The 15,372-nt window shown below is 39.5% G+C and overlaps 2 protein-coding genes across 2 annotated transcripts; both read left to right on the top strand.

Annotated features, from left to right (window-relative positions):
- Positions 1–62: 62 nt before the first annotated feature.
- On the top strand, positions 63–9,233 carry tars3 (threonyl-tRNA synthetase 3). The gene is made up of 19 exons (XM_077592805.1): positions 63–400; positions 897–965; positions 1,075–1,262; positions 1,344–1,467; positions 1,953–2,077; positions 2,179–2,296; positions 2,518–2,582; positions 2,664–2,742; positions 2,827–2,973; positions 3,461–3,559; positions 4,848–5,014; positions 5,105–5,267; positions 5,411–5,548; positions 6,570–6,647; positions 6,722–6,822; positions 7,621–7,725; positions 7,829–7,901; positions 7,974–8,088; positions 8,847–9,233. Exons 1-19 carry the CDS (start codon positions 83–85, stop codon positions 8,993–8,995), a joined length of 2,421 nt encoding a protein of 806 aa, XP_077448931.1. The 5' UTR covers positions 63–82; the 3' UTR covers positions 8,996–9,233.
- A 459-nt stretch (positions 9,234–9,692) lies between these two features.
- tm2d3 (TM2 domain containing 3) lies at positions 9,693–13,758 on the top strand. Its single transcript, XM_077622803.1, has 6 exons — positions 9,693–9,860; positions 10,081–10,182; positions 10,821–10,981; positions 11,073–11,247; positions 11,942–12,017; positions 12,193–13,758. The coding sequence occupies exons 1-6, from the start codon at positions 9,761–9,763 to the stop codon at positions 12,356–12,358; spliced, it is 780 nt and encodes a 259-aa protein (XP_077478929.1). The 5' UTR covers positions 9,693–9,760; the 3' UTR covers positions 12,359–13,758.
- The last annotated feature ends 1,614 nt before the right edge of the window (positions 13,759–15,372 follow it).

Genomic DNA, 15,372 nt, shown 5'->3' on the forward strand with positions numbered 1-15,372 from the left:
TTTTTGCTAGCAAAAAAATAAATAAATAAATACGTCACCGGAAACCGGAAACGTGCTTTCATCCCACGATGGTCATTTAAAGATGGCGGACTGCCTGGCCGCGCGCCTGGCTACTCAGGAGGAGCAAATTATTCTCCTTGCCGGCGAAATATCCATCCTTAGGGAGGGGATAAACCGAGACCTAGGGCCTGCAGGTGATGCACGGGTGTCCTCGCAGCTGGAGGAGCTGAAGTCAGAGAATGAAAAGCTCAAGTACCGGCTACTGCACCTCCGCAGGGGTCTGCGGGTAGAACTGGAGCTCGAGCGGGGCAAGAGTTCACAGGCAGGGGGCGAGTGTGGCAAAGCTACTGGGGGAAACGTCGTCAAGACAGGACAGTCAAAAAACAAAGCTGCTAAAAAGGTACCGAATTAAAAAAATAAAAATGAAATGTTGGTATTGTGGCCAATCAAACTATCCGTTATTTCGCCAGAATCCATATTGAAAGAATCTTTTTTTCATAAATATACATAATTGCTATAGCTTGTATAATAATAGTAGAGGATAAGTACACAACGAAATACATATTTAAGAGCTGCCTCGTTCACAAAAACATTTTTGGGAGAAAATCTAGATTTTAACAGTTTGTGACGTCACAAAATGATAATTTACCAGAGCTCGTTTCTCTGCTAGTTAGGCTAATGTTTGCTATTTTCAAGTAAACACTGAAATATTAATTCCAAATTGACATTTCAACACATGTTAATAGTTGTGTTTCAGGGGTGGCTGCCTGTGTGAAATTTGGCTGTCATATTTATTCATTTATGTTACCTGCTTATTTTCTAAAACATGTCTTCGAGAGTTCTGAGTTTTGATACATTGTGATGGTAATATGCTAATGTTCCTTTTTGTAATGTAGGTGATTAGCGTTGATGATAAGAAGAAGGAGAAGCAGACAAAACAACAATCGAATGGAACTGCGAAAGGGGTGATGATACAGTTCAGGTTTTCTTTTCTGCAAATTTGCACATTTCAAACAACTAAGCTTGCAGGTTTGTACTTTATCGCTATTAAAATAAAGACCTACTTTTTGGTAGACGAACGGCTGGCCTGCATTTGTTGACGAGCGCCTCGGCCTGTACGTGGAACTAAAGAAGGAAAGTGACGCCCTCCAGGCAAAGAAAGCTTTGGACGGTAAGTCCATCACTGTGGAACTGCCCGACGGGCGTCAGGTAACCGGCACGTCCTGGGTGAGCACCCCGTACCAACTGGCTTGCGACATCAGGTAAAAAAGGTCTTGTGGATGGGAAAGAAATAACTTTTGAGGACATTGTTAACGTTTGCTTGTTTCTTTTTGGTCTCACAGTCAAGGTCTTGCTGATACTGCGGTGATATCTCGAGTCAACGGAGAGTTGTGGGACTTGGACAGACCCCTGGAACGGGACTGCTCATTGGAGATCTTGCGCTTTGACAATGAGGATGCCCAAGCAGTAAGCCAGGCAGATTTTCTTGAATTTTACAAATAATCGAAGCTGAAAAAGGAATCTCGTAACTATTTTTTTGTGGGGGAATATTCAGAATGTCGGAATTCCAGAGTATACAGAGCTTTATTTTTTTATTTCATAAGTGATAAGTTCACCAAAAGGTATTCCCAAATTCACATTTCAATAAAAGAGGCATCTGAAGTCATATCCTTTATTTATTGCAAGAAGAGAATAGATCCACACGCGTCTCCGGTCAAGATCATTCTGATGACTTGATGTCACTCTCGCTAATTTATTCATAAGATTTTAACACCATGCCCCACAGAAGTCTAAACATTTTTAGAGTCTCATAACAATTTATCTCAGTTCTCAAAACAATTGTAGGTCTGTCGAATCGTCCACGTTCTTCGTTGGAAGCAAATGTATATAATGATTCATATTGATACACATTTATAATAATGATAAACCTAACAATAAGTTTTTGTCTGCAGGTGTACTGGCACTCGAGCGCTCACATCCTAGGTGAAGCAATGGAACGTTTCTATGGTGGCTGTTTATGTTATGGACCCCCTATAGAAAATGGTTTCTACTATGACATGTTTTTGGATGGAGCAAAGTAAGGCTGTCTGCTTATTCATGTGATTTATTTATTTTTTTGCCGCTGACAATGAGGACATTGAACACGATGTCGCCGTTTGTAACATTTGTTATGTTTAGGAGCGTGTCCAGCTGTGAGTTTGGAGAACTTGAGACCTTGTGCAAGACGGTAGTGAAGGAAAAACAAGCCTTTGAGAGGCTTGAGGTTACCAAGGAAACGCTGCTGAAGATGTTCAAAGTAAGAAAGATGCGGGGGGAAAAAATGCGATTGCGCGATTACGGAATTTATTGCAGATTTCAATATCTTCTGAGGTAATCAAAATGGTCCGTGGAATCCAGGGCGAGGTGCAAAATATTAGATTTTACCTGTCGTTACCGGAAAACACAAAAGAAACTGCATTTAATTGCCTAGCTACGTGGTTTAACTGTAATTGTTAGATTTGGGTTTCTATTTTCCAGTACAACAAATTCAAGTGCCGCATATTAAATGAAAAGGTCACCACACCAACGACTACAGTTTACAGGTGAGTTAGCTTTACAGATCATTTTGAACCCCATGTTTGTTTTTTTGCCTTGCCAAACTAATTGTTATCGATCTTGAATAGGTGTGGCCCCCTTATAGACCTCTGTAGAGGTCCTCATGTGAGGCACACTGGCAAAATCAAAGCTATGAAAATCTACAAGGTGCACTCATTTTTATAATTCTGCGACTCGGTGGTCAGTGACGCTAATGTACGCACAATTTTAGCATCATCTTTATCTTATCAGAACTCGGCGACGTACTGGGAGGGGCGGTCTGACATGGAAACCCTGCAGAGGATATACGGGATCTCCTTCCCCGACTCAAAAATGCTCAAAGAATGGGAACGTTTCCAGGAGGAGGCCAAGAATAGAGACCATCGTAAGATTGGAAAAGTACGTTTGATAAATGCCTTACAATCTACTACAATGAGGAGTATTGGTGGCCAATGTTCCCTCCAAGCTGCGCACGTGCGCAATTGCGCACTACTCTCGTCTTCTCTGCGCACAGCAAATCATATGGAGCGCACAAAATAAAATCCCATTTTTTTTATATAGCTGTGAGGCCGACGCGCGAACCACTCATCCGCTGGGCCACCCATTCATAGCTATTAATCATTAAATTGTATTATTATTAAATCATTTATGTGTAGTAGACGTACACCTTCTTATGGCAGGTGTGATACTGGTGTTTGCCCACAGCGAGCAATGATGATGTTGCTCACACCGGTGTGCTCAGGGAGGTAGTCTTTCTGCCCAGACAAACAAAAAATTAGAGGGAACATTGTTGCTGGCGTTCATAGACTTAAAAAGACAATGTAAATATTTGCTTTTTTTTTTCATTTAACTGTGAGCCTGCTTTTTGTATTTCTGTGTTTGACAGGACCAAGAACTGTTCTTTTTCCACGATCTCAGTCCTGGGAGTTGCTTCTTCCTGCCGCGTGGAGCTTTCATTTATAACACGCTCGTTGAATTCATCAGGGTGAGAACAGCTATTTACAGGTGCTCAAAATTAATGACAAAAACTTGAAAACTTTAGCCATGTTTACTAAAAACTCTAAATGAACACAACTTATGGAACGTTAAAAAAACCCAACAATAATTAAAGCATTTACTGCGTAGCCAATTAAATGGTGATTTACAACACCTCCAATCATGCCAATGAGTGGAACATGTTCCTGCCATATTTCTTCTCCTTCACAACTTTCACAGCCCAAATGAGGACACCAGATGAGGCCAAGAAGGTCTCACGTTTTTGTCCTCATTTGCACAAGGCTGTCTGTCGCAGTGTGAGAGTGCGTCATCTCATCACCTTCCCTCGAAGCCACATGTCATCAGTAAATTTCGCCAAAGGATGTTAGAAACCCAACCGTCATAAAGTCGGTGAAAGCTTATTTTCACGCCGATGAATGGTCGGCAATGTTGGACTTGCCAAAGGAAAAAACGACCATATTTTCTCGCATATACGCCGTATTTGTCGAAAAAAAACTGACTGAATCAAGGGTACGGCTTATATGTGTACAAATTAGACTTGACATGCACGAAACTGCAAGGTGACAAAGAGGAAACGCCATTACGCAAGATAATGCGGCTGATGCGGTCATTTATTTCAAAATACAGAAAAGATAAACAGATAAAACGCTAAAGAAAATTAATTTTGACATCTATGAATGAAATTCAAGATAAAAATTAACCGTATTTTGCATAAAACGTGAAAAAACTTATTTGTGCCTGGCTTTGCTCACTCAGCCTGCCGTCATCTTACCTAGGGATGACAAACTAGACCTTCCTGGTTGTACTGCTCACGTGACTTCCTTTTTTAGTTTGTCTACGTGCAGGCAACACCCTTCCGGAATGTGCAATCCAGCAGACGATCTTTTCAATTCATACAGTATCTCAGAAATACCACGTTCTTAAGAGTTTCCTTTCAAAGTAACACATTTGCACTCCCTATTAAAACCATGAATATAGAGGTGAAAATGATGAATCAGGGGGCGGCTTATACGAGAGAAATTGTAGAATTCAACGATTTTAAGGGTAGGGCTTATACGCGGGGCGGCTTATATACGAGTAAATACGGTACTGTTTTACATATATACATTAAATACAGTAATTTAAGCTTATTTTCGAATGTTTTTCGCATCGGAAGAAAATTGGCGAACATTTTAAGTTTTTTTTTTTTTTCTAAGTGGCCTCTTAGAAACTCTATAAAGGCAAGCTTTTCCAAAAGAAAACTTGTGCTAATCTCTATTTGTGTTTCTCTCGTGTAGGAAGAGTATTGGAGAAGAGGCTTCCAGGAAGTGGCCTCTCCGAACATCTATAACAGCAAGCTGTGGGAAACATCTGGCCATTGGCAGCACTACAGTGAAAACATGTTCTCTTTCCCTGTGGAAGAGGAGACCTTTGCCTTGAAACCCATGAACTGCCCCGGACACTGGTGAGAACGACGACTCGGTTCAAATCTATAGCTTTGATGCTTCCATTTTTTTGATGTATGGATTTTCCTGGCTTTGTTCTCGCACCCCAGTTTGATGTTTGGCCACAGGCCTCGCTCGTGGAGGGAACTCCCCCTCAGGTTGGCTGACTTTGGGGTCCTCCACCGTAACGAGCTGTCGGGAACGCTCACTGGGTTGACCAGAGTGCGCCGTTTCCAGCAGGATGACGCTCATATTTTTTGCACCATGGATCAGGTACACATGGGGGGAAAAAAAATGCCTTTTTCATGTTTGGAAGGCGAACTCGAACCCCAACACTCTGCTTCTAGATTAAATATTTGTTACTAACTTTTAGGGGTTGACTGAATTTGATTGATTTCCCGTGTTTCCCCCCTCAGATCGAGTCCGAGATGAAAGGCTGCCTGGACTTTTTGCGCTGTGTGTACGGTGTGTTTGGCTTCTCCTTCCAGCTTCATCTTTCCACTCGCCCAGAGAAGTACCTGGGCGACATTGCTGTATGGAACCAAGCTGAGAAGGTATCTTTTCCGATTCCTTTATGGCCTATTCAGAATGTTTTGGTAACGATTTGTTTCAATTAGAGCTGGGCGATAAAACAATACTGATAATTATCGGGAAATATTTTTTGTCAACGATAATATTAAAAACTTTGGGGAAAAAATTGATAATTTGAAACTGCAATTACACCACTCGACCACCACGAAGAATGGGGGCGCTGTTGCGAGATGAACGCTAGTTCCAGACAAACGCTCAGGAAAAGAGGAGTATGACGATGAAACGTGTGTTTAACCAGTTAGCAATAGAAGCTAACACGGAGCATTAACGCAAAAGTACAATATCATGGCTAAAATAAGAGATCGAAGTGAATTCTCCCTGGGGTTTTCTCCTCTTATTTTTTTAAATCCCTCGTAAATACTTGTGCCCAAACAAAAAGTGTTAGTTATCGTGATAATTATCGATATTGTATGATATCTTTATTTTTTATCGTGATAAAAAAATTTGTCATATCGCCCAGCTCTAGCTTTTTACTGTGGTTGAATGGGGCATGTTCTTCAACTGAGGACCCTGCAACGTAATTTGCCGTTTTAAACTCTGACTCATTCCCAGCACTTCATTATGTTTTTGTCAACCATTATGTTCCAGTTCCACTCGTTTGCACTCAATGGAGTGTGATCGCTTTTATTCTGCTGGTGGATCACAGCTTTAAAGTGCACTCTCCTATGTGACAAAAGTGCCTGTCAACTAAAGGCTTCTTTGCAACCACTTGCGCACACACGGCATAAATTGTCACTAAGTGCCTTGATACCACGTTGTTTTGAGAATTTTCATTTACGATAGAATTTTCCACTGAAAACCTAAATTGTCGTTGAATGTATTATTGGAGCTTTGGTTATGAACGGCCATCTATCTTAAATGCCTCCATTGTAACCTTCTCCTCCCCCTCATGAACTAATAGCATATAAAGTCACCATAATGTGTTTTACCTGTCACTTTCTCTGACACTCATTAAATTGTGCAACGCTGACTCGCGTTTGCCAGCAATTGGAGAACAGCCTCGTTGAATTCGGGGAGCCATGGAAACTCAATCCCGGAGATGGCGCTTTCTATGGACCCAAGGTCTGTTCACTCCCGTGTTCGTAAAAAAAAATGGCTCTGCAATGTGTACGCTTACATTTTATGTGCTGCTATAGATTGACATTAAGATCAAGGATGCCATAGGTCGTTACCACCAGTGTGCAACCATTCAACTGGACTTTCAGCTTCCAATCCGCTTCGACCTGACCTTTGTGGGGTAAGACGTCGATTCGAAACGCTTTCTTTACTGACTCAAAAGAATTGGCTTTTGAATCTGTTCGCATTAAAAAACAACTAATTTCTCGCCTGGCAGCAAATATTACTCAAAAGCATTTTCATATTTTTCAGTATTACAGTGGTACCTCGACATACGATCTTAATCCGTTCCGGGACTGAGATCGTATGTCGAGCTTTTCGTAACTCGAGCGGACGTTTCCCATTGAAATGAACTAAAAACAAAATAATTTGTTCCAACCCTCTGAAAAAACACCAAAAACAGGAGATTGGATTGGAAAAAAGGTTTTATTTATTCTAATTCGCCATCTATTAACAAAGTAACACATAACTAGTGGTTTAATAGTAATAAAATGTGTTTAATAGAAGTAAAATTCGACGCATTTCGAAGGGGGAAGAGAGAGATGGGTGGGCGTTAATTCGTTCCAACACTCTGCAAAAATACCAAAAACAGTATATCGGATTGGAAAAAAAGTTTTATTTCTTCTAATTTGCCATCTATTAACAAAGTAACACATAACTAGTGGTTTAATAGTAATAAAAATGTGTTTAATATAATTAAAATTGGGCGGTGTTGTGTGCACGAGTATACTTCATTACCCAGAAAGCTCTCTTTTTGCCCGCGCATGCACGTTGTGCGTTTCCTGGTCGAAACTCGTCTGGATAAATCGTTCAGTGCTCTACAACCTTATTTTTCTCTGACATGACTGCTTGTTTAAAGACATTTTAGACACCCAAACGAGTATTTTACAGCCACTCAAGGCCTCTAATCTCCCCATAGAAAGGATGGTGACGATAAAGCTCGCCCAGTTATCATCCATCGCGCCATTTTGGGCTCCGTGGAGCGAATGATTGCTATCCTGACAGAAAACTACGCCGGCAAATGGTGAGTTGCTTCTTGATACATCTCACTCATTCATTATCCGTACCACTAACCAGAATAAACCTTTAAAAAGTACCTTTTTTTTTAACACGACTTGTTCATCCAGGCCTCTTTGGATCTCACCGATGCAGGTGATGGTGGTGCCGGTTAACCCGTCCTGCGAGGAGTATGCCAGGAAGGTACGCCCCTCCTTGTTAAAATCTTGCAAAAAGCTTAAAAAAATAGTGTTAACAGAATTTGCTCCCTTTTAGGTACACAAGCAGTTCACAGATGCAGGAATGATGGCTGATGTGGACCTCGACTCTGGGTGCCTTTTGAATAAGAAAATCCGCAATGCTCAACTGGCCCAATATAACTTCATTCTGGGTAAAGAGTTTTTGTCAATTTATGCGGATCTGTTGGAATTGCTATTCAATCAGATCAGTTCATTTTGTGATAGGTTAATTAGTCGGGAAATGGGAAAATACTATGCTGACAAAGATTTGGCCAATAACTGTTTTTGCTGAGATTTTTTTTTCTTGTAAAGTTCTACTTTTGTAGAGTATGTGTACATCTTCATATATATATATTTTTAAATTTAACCCCATAGACTTGGGTCCATATATGTAGAAATCACTTTTTGGGTTGTGTGTAGGCCATCTTTTTATTAAATTTTGATATACAAGATTAGCTGAAATTTGTGGTTGCCAGATCTCAATTATTACTATATATTTTTAAAATTAGAAATTGTTGTTTTTTGCATGATTACTTTTAACTAAGTTTATATACAAATCTAAATTAATAAGTTGTTCATAAAACCACAATTCATGAAATTAAAATAAAAACAATAATACACTGGTTATAGCCTTCAATAACATTCTAAAGTTGACTTTAATTTATTTTTTCATTTTAATTTCACCGTGTTAGCCTGAATCATGGTCCTTTATCCCCTCGTGCCCTGTGATTGGCTGGCAACCAATTTAGCGTCCCCCTGCCTGCTGCCCATAGTTGCCTGGGATAGGTTCCAGCACCCCCTGCAATCCTTTAGGCATACTGATCTTGTAACAAATTTTTCACGTTTGGGGGGATTTCTGTAGTTTCATCATTTGGCATAAACCGGATTTGGTCTTGTTGTGACTTGGCAGTGGTCGGTGAGAAGGAGAAGATGACCAGCAGCGTCAATGTGCGCACCAGGGACAACAAGGTTCACGGTGAACTATCGCTCGCCGAGACGTTGGCGCGCCTGAGTCTTCTCAAGCAGGCTCGCTGTCGGAATGCGGAAGAGGAATTCTGACAAAATCCCAACCAAGATGTTTGTGCACTTCCGTCTTCTTCAGATGGCAATATATATTGGGATTAATATTGCACGTGAAGGTGGTACTGAGAACATGTTGTAAAGGCGGGAAGTTTCACTGTGATTGATTAGTGGGGGTCGATGGTTTGAAGGAATGTGTGTCAATTGCCATTATGAAGACTGAAGATGTCATTTGCTTGTCTTTTCTCGGAAAGGAAATAAAACTAGTGAAAGTGCAGCTCATTTTTGTTTGACATCCACCAAACCAGTACAGTATCAAGGCTGACGAACCACTTATATTATTTATTAATACATATTACAAAAATATATATATATATATATATATATATATATATATATATATATATATATATATATATATATATATATATACACATATACACATATACATACATATATATATATACACACATATACACATACATATATATACATATATATATATACACACATATATATATATATATATATATATATATATATATTTATATATATATATATATATATATATATATATATATATATAATTATTTATTTTATTTTCAAAACTCTAATATTGATTGTCGTTTGTCAATATCTTGGTTGAAATATGCATAGGAAAAATAAACGGTTGGATAATGTTATGGTCCATGTGTTACCTTTAATGGCCATAAAGGGCGGTAGTGCTCCCTTTTCAACCAGCAATGAAAGCACAAGGATAACAGAGGAAGAAAAGACGCAGCTAGGAAGACAAGCTAGCTACAAATGGATCGTCAACGGGTGTTCCATACCCGAGAACGATACCTCAAAAGCTATGGAATCATTCTCCTTTTCTTCACGGATATTTTTTTGCAATGTGTCAACGGTAAGCTCTTGAGTGGTTGCTGTATGAATTTCTTAGCATGCCTTTAAACCCCTGTTATTTCTCTTGCTAGGGGCAAATTAGCGACTGCCTATGTATAAAATACCAGCATTCATGTGCAAAGTTGCTGTTATATGATGTATACATCGATTTTTATTAGATAATACCCTGTCTAGTGTATAAATGTGGTGCTGCCCCGAGTGACAATTGTTTGCCCGGAAAGGTTACCTGAGCTCCCCGCACGTCGGCCAAGACCCTCCGTACACAAGGGATGCTCAACACGGACCGGTCATCACCAGCCCCGTGGTGCCTGCTGCCCCTTCGGGTAAAATATTCTTTCATTAAATTCTTCTCCTCTATATCATAATCAAAGGTCGGGACTTGTATGTAATAGTAACCTGATTTAAGAAGGTTCCATCTTGCTAATCTACTGAGTTAAGAGTTGTTGTTAAGCTTATTTTGTGTGTGCTTTGACTCACGAGCAAAAAAGAGCACTAGTAGTACGAACTTGTTTCAAAAATGAAACAAGTATAATGAGATTTAAAGCTTCACCACGAAGTGCACAAATACCAACATACTAACAGACATAAGTAATGAATAAATAATTACTCAAGTAGTCAACAACATAACAGACTGTGAAATGACAGGTTTTAAAATGAAAGACATCTTGCTGTCACGTCTGCTGAACAAATAGGCACGAAAATCTAATATTTTTTGAAAAAACAAAAACTGAACTGCCTCAAGTGGGAAAGAAAAGACTTTTCTCTCATTGTTTATTGGACTGACTCCCAAGTGTTTCCAATACAGCACAGCCACAGAGCAATGCGTAATTGCAGTTATAAATAACAGCAGACTACTGGTCGAATAATAGGTTTAATTCTGTCATCCTCCAGTTTTCATATAAATAACCAACCCTGCCCAATCATTTTTTTAACAATGAAAAACTTTTGACTTTAATTTCAGTTTCTCCCACCAATGAAGAAAGCTACGCCGCCAAATGTCCTAGCGGTGGGCGCTGCAGTCGCTTGCCTGACGATTGTATACAATGCAATTACCAGCACAATTGCACCTATGGGAAACCAGCTTCCTTCTCGTGTAAACCCAAGAAGGGCGTTCACTGTGTTGTGAGTCTTTTTCCTTCCCGTGTTGGGTTTTCGTCATCCCTCTTTAATGTGTCTGGTCCTTGAAGTTACGTTTTTTTTTTTTTTTTGCTAGGACGAGTTGGGCCAGCCGCAAAGCAACTTCTCTATTTCGATGACTTGCCAGTTTTGCTGGCAGCTGGAGCCGTCCCAGTATCGCTGTTCCAATTCCACCAACTGCATGACTGTGGCCTGCCCTCGGCAGCGCTACAACGCGACCTGCGACGTTTTGGAACACGTGCACTGTTTAGGTAATTTGGGAATAGCCTATTTTTGTGTGGCCATCATGTTTTTACATGGGGTGGATAGCTTAGATGAAAATTTATTTACGAACATTCATTCTATTTCTGAAGCGCTTATCCTCACAAGGGTCACGAGGGTGCTGGAGCCTGTCCCAGCTAACCACAGGCACCAGACGGGTGGGCTCACTGAATTGGTGGCCAGCCAATCGCAGAATTAAAAATGCCCCAGGATTATTGTTATTTAAGTATCATTTAATTTTTTTATTTTGAGAAGAAATTATGACTTTACTTTTGTTGTGTAAATATAGCATTTTTCCTGTGGTTAGGCATTTTCAAAGAAAGAAATTGTGAATTGATTCCAGTCTGGGGAAACCATGTCATTTAAACAGTTAGTTTTTTTACAACATTTTAAAAATTATATGGGATATAGTTAAGAAGAAAATCATATTTTCATTTTACAACATGGACTTTTTGGGTATTATTAACGCATTTTTTTAAATTAAGTTGTATGACCAAGAGCCATTTTTATAAAAAAATAAATTGACATAGAGTAAAATTGTGTTATTTACAGGGGGTAATGAAATTTTACTAGGCAAAAACACATCATATTACAGTAAAAAATGCTTTAATGGTAATTTTAAATAATTCAAGTAAACATACATTCTTTGCATGTAATCTAGTGTGGTATAATTTTTTTTCACAGGTAAAAGGCGCTTTCTAAAACGTCTGTATTGCAACTGGACCGGGGGATACAAGTGGTCCACGGCGTTGGCACTCAGGTAAAAATACTTCTTCCAAAATACTTGACCTTTATTGGCCATATTACTACCGGCCGGTGGCACCTAAGAGAATCAAAACATAAATTGAAATCAGCATTGATTTACTGTTTACGTAAAAATAAGAACACGTTAAGTAGCTTATCTCTTTGTTTTTTGTTTGTATCTATTTACTTAGCATCACGCTGGGTGGTTTTGGGGCCGACCGCTTTTACCTGGGCCAGTGGAGAGAAGGTCTTGGAAAGCTGTTCAGTTTTGGAGGCCTGGGCATTTGGACTTTGATAGACGTGCTTCTCATCGCGGTGGGTTACGTGGGCCCGGCGGACGGTTCTCTCTACATTTAAATTATGTACAAAGAAAACGAAACGTAAGGGACGTTTAGGGCTCAGTGCTCCGAGGACTGATCTCCCAACACCGTGTACTCGGTCGGCCCCATCGGCAATTCCAAGTCTGCTCATATGCAGGAAGTGTTCCCCCACATGTAGGCGCTAAGCCAGGGTGGTGCGGCAGTCCCAATCAGTCTCCTGTGGTGCCAGCGTGCAGATGGAGCGCTATGCTGCCACCAGGACTTGGCAATTACATGCTAACGGGAGTTCGCTCTTTCAAATCAGTTGCCAAGATCATCTCGGGCCTCCGTAGTTCAGCTGATTTTCTCTTTTCTTGTTGCCAGGTCATTAAATAGAGGTTTGATGGCGATGGGGTCAGATGCTCGCAAGAAATTTAAATGCCTGTCACGGTATTTTTATCTATAAGGTTCAGTTCGACAAGCCTGGATGATTTAGAGGCCGTTCACACTATCTGTAAACAATGGTATTTGTATTCTTTTTTTTGGTGTTAAATCCCATTTACGCTTCCTGTAAAATGAAACGTAGCATTTTCACGTATTTTTGTGGGGATGGTGGCAAGTCAAAATTTTTATAAGGCACTTTTTTTTGTTATTGGCTGACATTTATGGTGCTCGACATCCAATCCATTGATTGACAGTGAATAATTGCTGCCTGCCCTCCTATTCAAAGTGAATTGGATGACTAGCGCCATCTATGGCTGGCAATGGGTATTGTGGCTTACATGACCCAAATTGAGATTTTATTTTTTTAAAGACCAAAAAATGTCACTTGTCCTAGAAAGGATGAATGCCACAACACTTTTGCCCATTTCGTCAAATCACATCCACTCACTTTGTCAATCTTTAACAACAATCGACATAACACCGATAGCGCTAATGTTTATGAACCGATTTTGCTGGGTTTTGTTGAAAAAGCAAAACCTTTATCGCTGGTTCTAGTGTTACGACGCTAATGCGTTTTATTTATTTATTAAGGATCTCCTTTTGGTGAAGCATTCTGCATAAAAGTGACTGTTGAGTCTTTCGCTAGCTATCTTGTGTTAGCCGAGTGGTTTTAGCATTATGCTGCTCACTCAAAATTAAACCCAACCACCGTGGAGATTGTAAAAAGTGAACCAAATATACGTTTTTAGGTTCAAACTAAAGCTGCCATGACTTTGGTGCAATGTGACCAACATTATTGTGCATTCTACTTGTCTAGGTAAGTGACTGATAGATCATAATCTAACAGAACAGGAAGTGACATCATATACAAGTGCATTCTGAGTACAAATCACCTCTCACTGGAGCAACTTTTATGTTAAATATGTGTAAAGAATATTTCAAGTCTATTTGGGCTTTGTTAAAAACACTGCAGTTAAGTTATGTAAATAAAATTTGGGAATGTTTTTGCCAAAATGGATGACTGGAATTATTTGGAATGTCTTTGCATTTTGGCTAGCTATTTTTAGCAAACAGCTAATTGTGTGTTTTCAATTCTGTACTTAATAAAAGGTTGAAAATGAAAATAACTCATGAAATAGTGTAGAAGTGCTAAAAAAAAACAGCTTACGGTGAATTCTCCAACATTTTCAAAGAGATTGTCCAATTATTGTATACACAAAATATACATTATAAATACTATTCTGAACTGTTAGCAGTACATTTGCCAATAAACCAATTTTTTTTCAATCCTACTCTTTCACTCCAGCATAATAAGTCAAACTTTTCCATTTCATTCAACTTCATAATTGCAGTATGTTGGGCTAAATTAAACAAAAAAAGACAAATGAGGCTGTTGAGCCAAATTGCGCTCATACAAAATGTAGAAAATTGCATGTAATAATAGTCCATTGGCGGATGGGGTTTGGGCCAAAAAAATAATTGCATTTATCTCTTGTTATAATCCCAATTTAAAAAGAAAATTGACAAATGAGGCTGTTGACTAAGATAAATTGCACTCATACAAAATGTAGAAAATTGAATATAATAGTCCATTGGCAGATAGGGTTATCACTCATTATATTCCCATTTAATTATAGGATGGCAATTACATACAACATCCCCTAATGAAAATGATAGTGTAATGATAAAGCAGTTTTTATTTTGTGAACCACAAAGACCAGTGAATTCAGTCCCGTCATCCCCTAAAACAATTTACTCACCCACTCTTAATGCTCAAACATTGTTTGTGACTGAATCCCGCTGAGCCGCCGTCCGTCAAATCCGCAAACTCTTACATGTTCCGTTGTCGTCAAACGGCGTCCCGTGGTGTGCGTTATATCGCTGTTGCCATGGTGTGATTAGAGCCCACCTGAAGTCGTGGAGATAGTCTATAAAAAGACACTGGCGCCATTCTTTGCCTTTGGACCCTTAATTCACCACACCTCAATACCTTCAGAGGTGGAATGCAATTTAACGTGATATTAAAGTCTGGAAAGCCACGTGTATGTACTGTATAGCATGCAATATGATACATTTTCAGTAGGGTAAAGCACCATGTCACGGTCTACAGAAGGGTTTTCCTTGAGATGGTGACCCAAAACCACACCCAGGTAACTTTTGTGGTTGATCACGCAGCTTCTTGACAATCGACACATGAAAATATGGCTAGCAAGAGGTTCAATGATCTCAAAGGCACAGAAAAACTATGAAATGAGCCATACTACCTCCTGTAGTTTGATCACAATGGCTACAATCATCTTTTTCCTTTTGAGCTAGGCAGCCTATCATTAGATATTTTTTTTACCATGACAACAGCACCAAATCTGACTACCCACACATTGAATAACGCAATGCTAAGAACTTTTTCAGTTGGTTTCTTTCCCCATAGTCAAGGAGGTTTAACAAGCCAGACTCCATAGTTACACGTCTAAATGTCTTTCTTCCCCTAGTTGGCATAGTGTACTATTTGACAGTTTTTTTGCATGACCAGGATTTCTAATAAAGACCTTTATGCAGCAAATCCATGTTCAGAACCTGCAGTTAGCACCATCAATTACAAAATATAACATACAAATGATTATGCTAGGC

This window comes from Stigmatopora argus, chromosome 2 (assembly GCF_051989625.1).
Source record: "Stigmatopora argus isolate UIUO_Sarg chromosome 2, RoL_Sarg_1.0, whole genome shotgun sequence".
NCBI lineage: Eukaryota > Metazoa > Chordata > Actinopteri > Syngnathiformes > Syngnathidae > Stigmatopora > Stigmatopora argus.

Excerpts from the sequence above, each read along its gene's own strand:
- tars3 (XM_077592805.1), top strand. The coding sequence starts at position 83 with ATGGCGGACTGCCTGGCCGCGCGCCTGGCTACTCAGGAGGAGCAAATT. Across the intron at positions 2,583-2,663 it reads CCAACGACTACAGTTTACAG|GTGTGGCCCCCTTATAGACC; the intron begins GTGAGTTAGCTT and ends GATCTTGAATAG. Across the intron at positions 5,549-6,569 it reads TATGGAACCAAGCTGAGAAG|CAATTGGAGAACAGCCTCGT; the intron begins GTATCTTTTCCG and ends CGCGTTTGCCAG.
- tm2d3 (XM_077622803.1), top strand. The coding sequence starts at position 9,761 with ATGGATCGTCAACGGGTGTTCCATACCCGAGAACGATACCTCAAAAGC. Across the intron at positions 10,183-10,820 it reads GGTGCCTGCTGCCCCTTCGG|TTTCTCCCACCAATGAAGAA; the intron begins GTAAAATATTCT and ends CTTTAATTTCAG. Across the intron at positions 11,248-11,941 it reads GGAACACGTGCACTGTTTAG|GTAAAAGGCGCTTTCTAAAA; the intron begins GTAATTTGGGAA and ends TTTTTTTCACAG.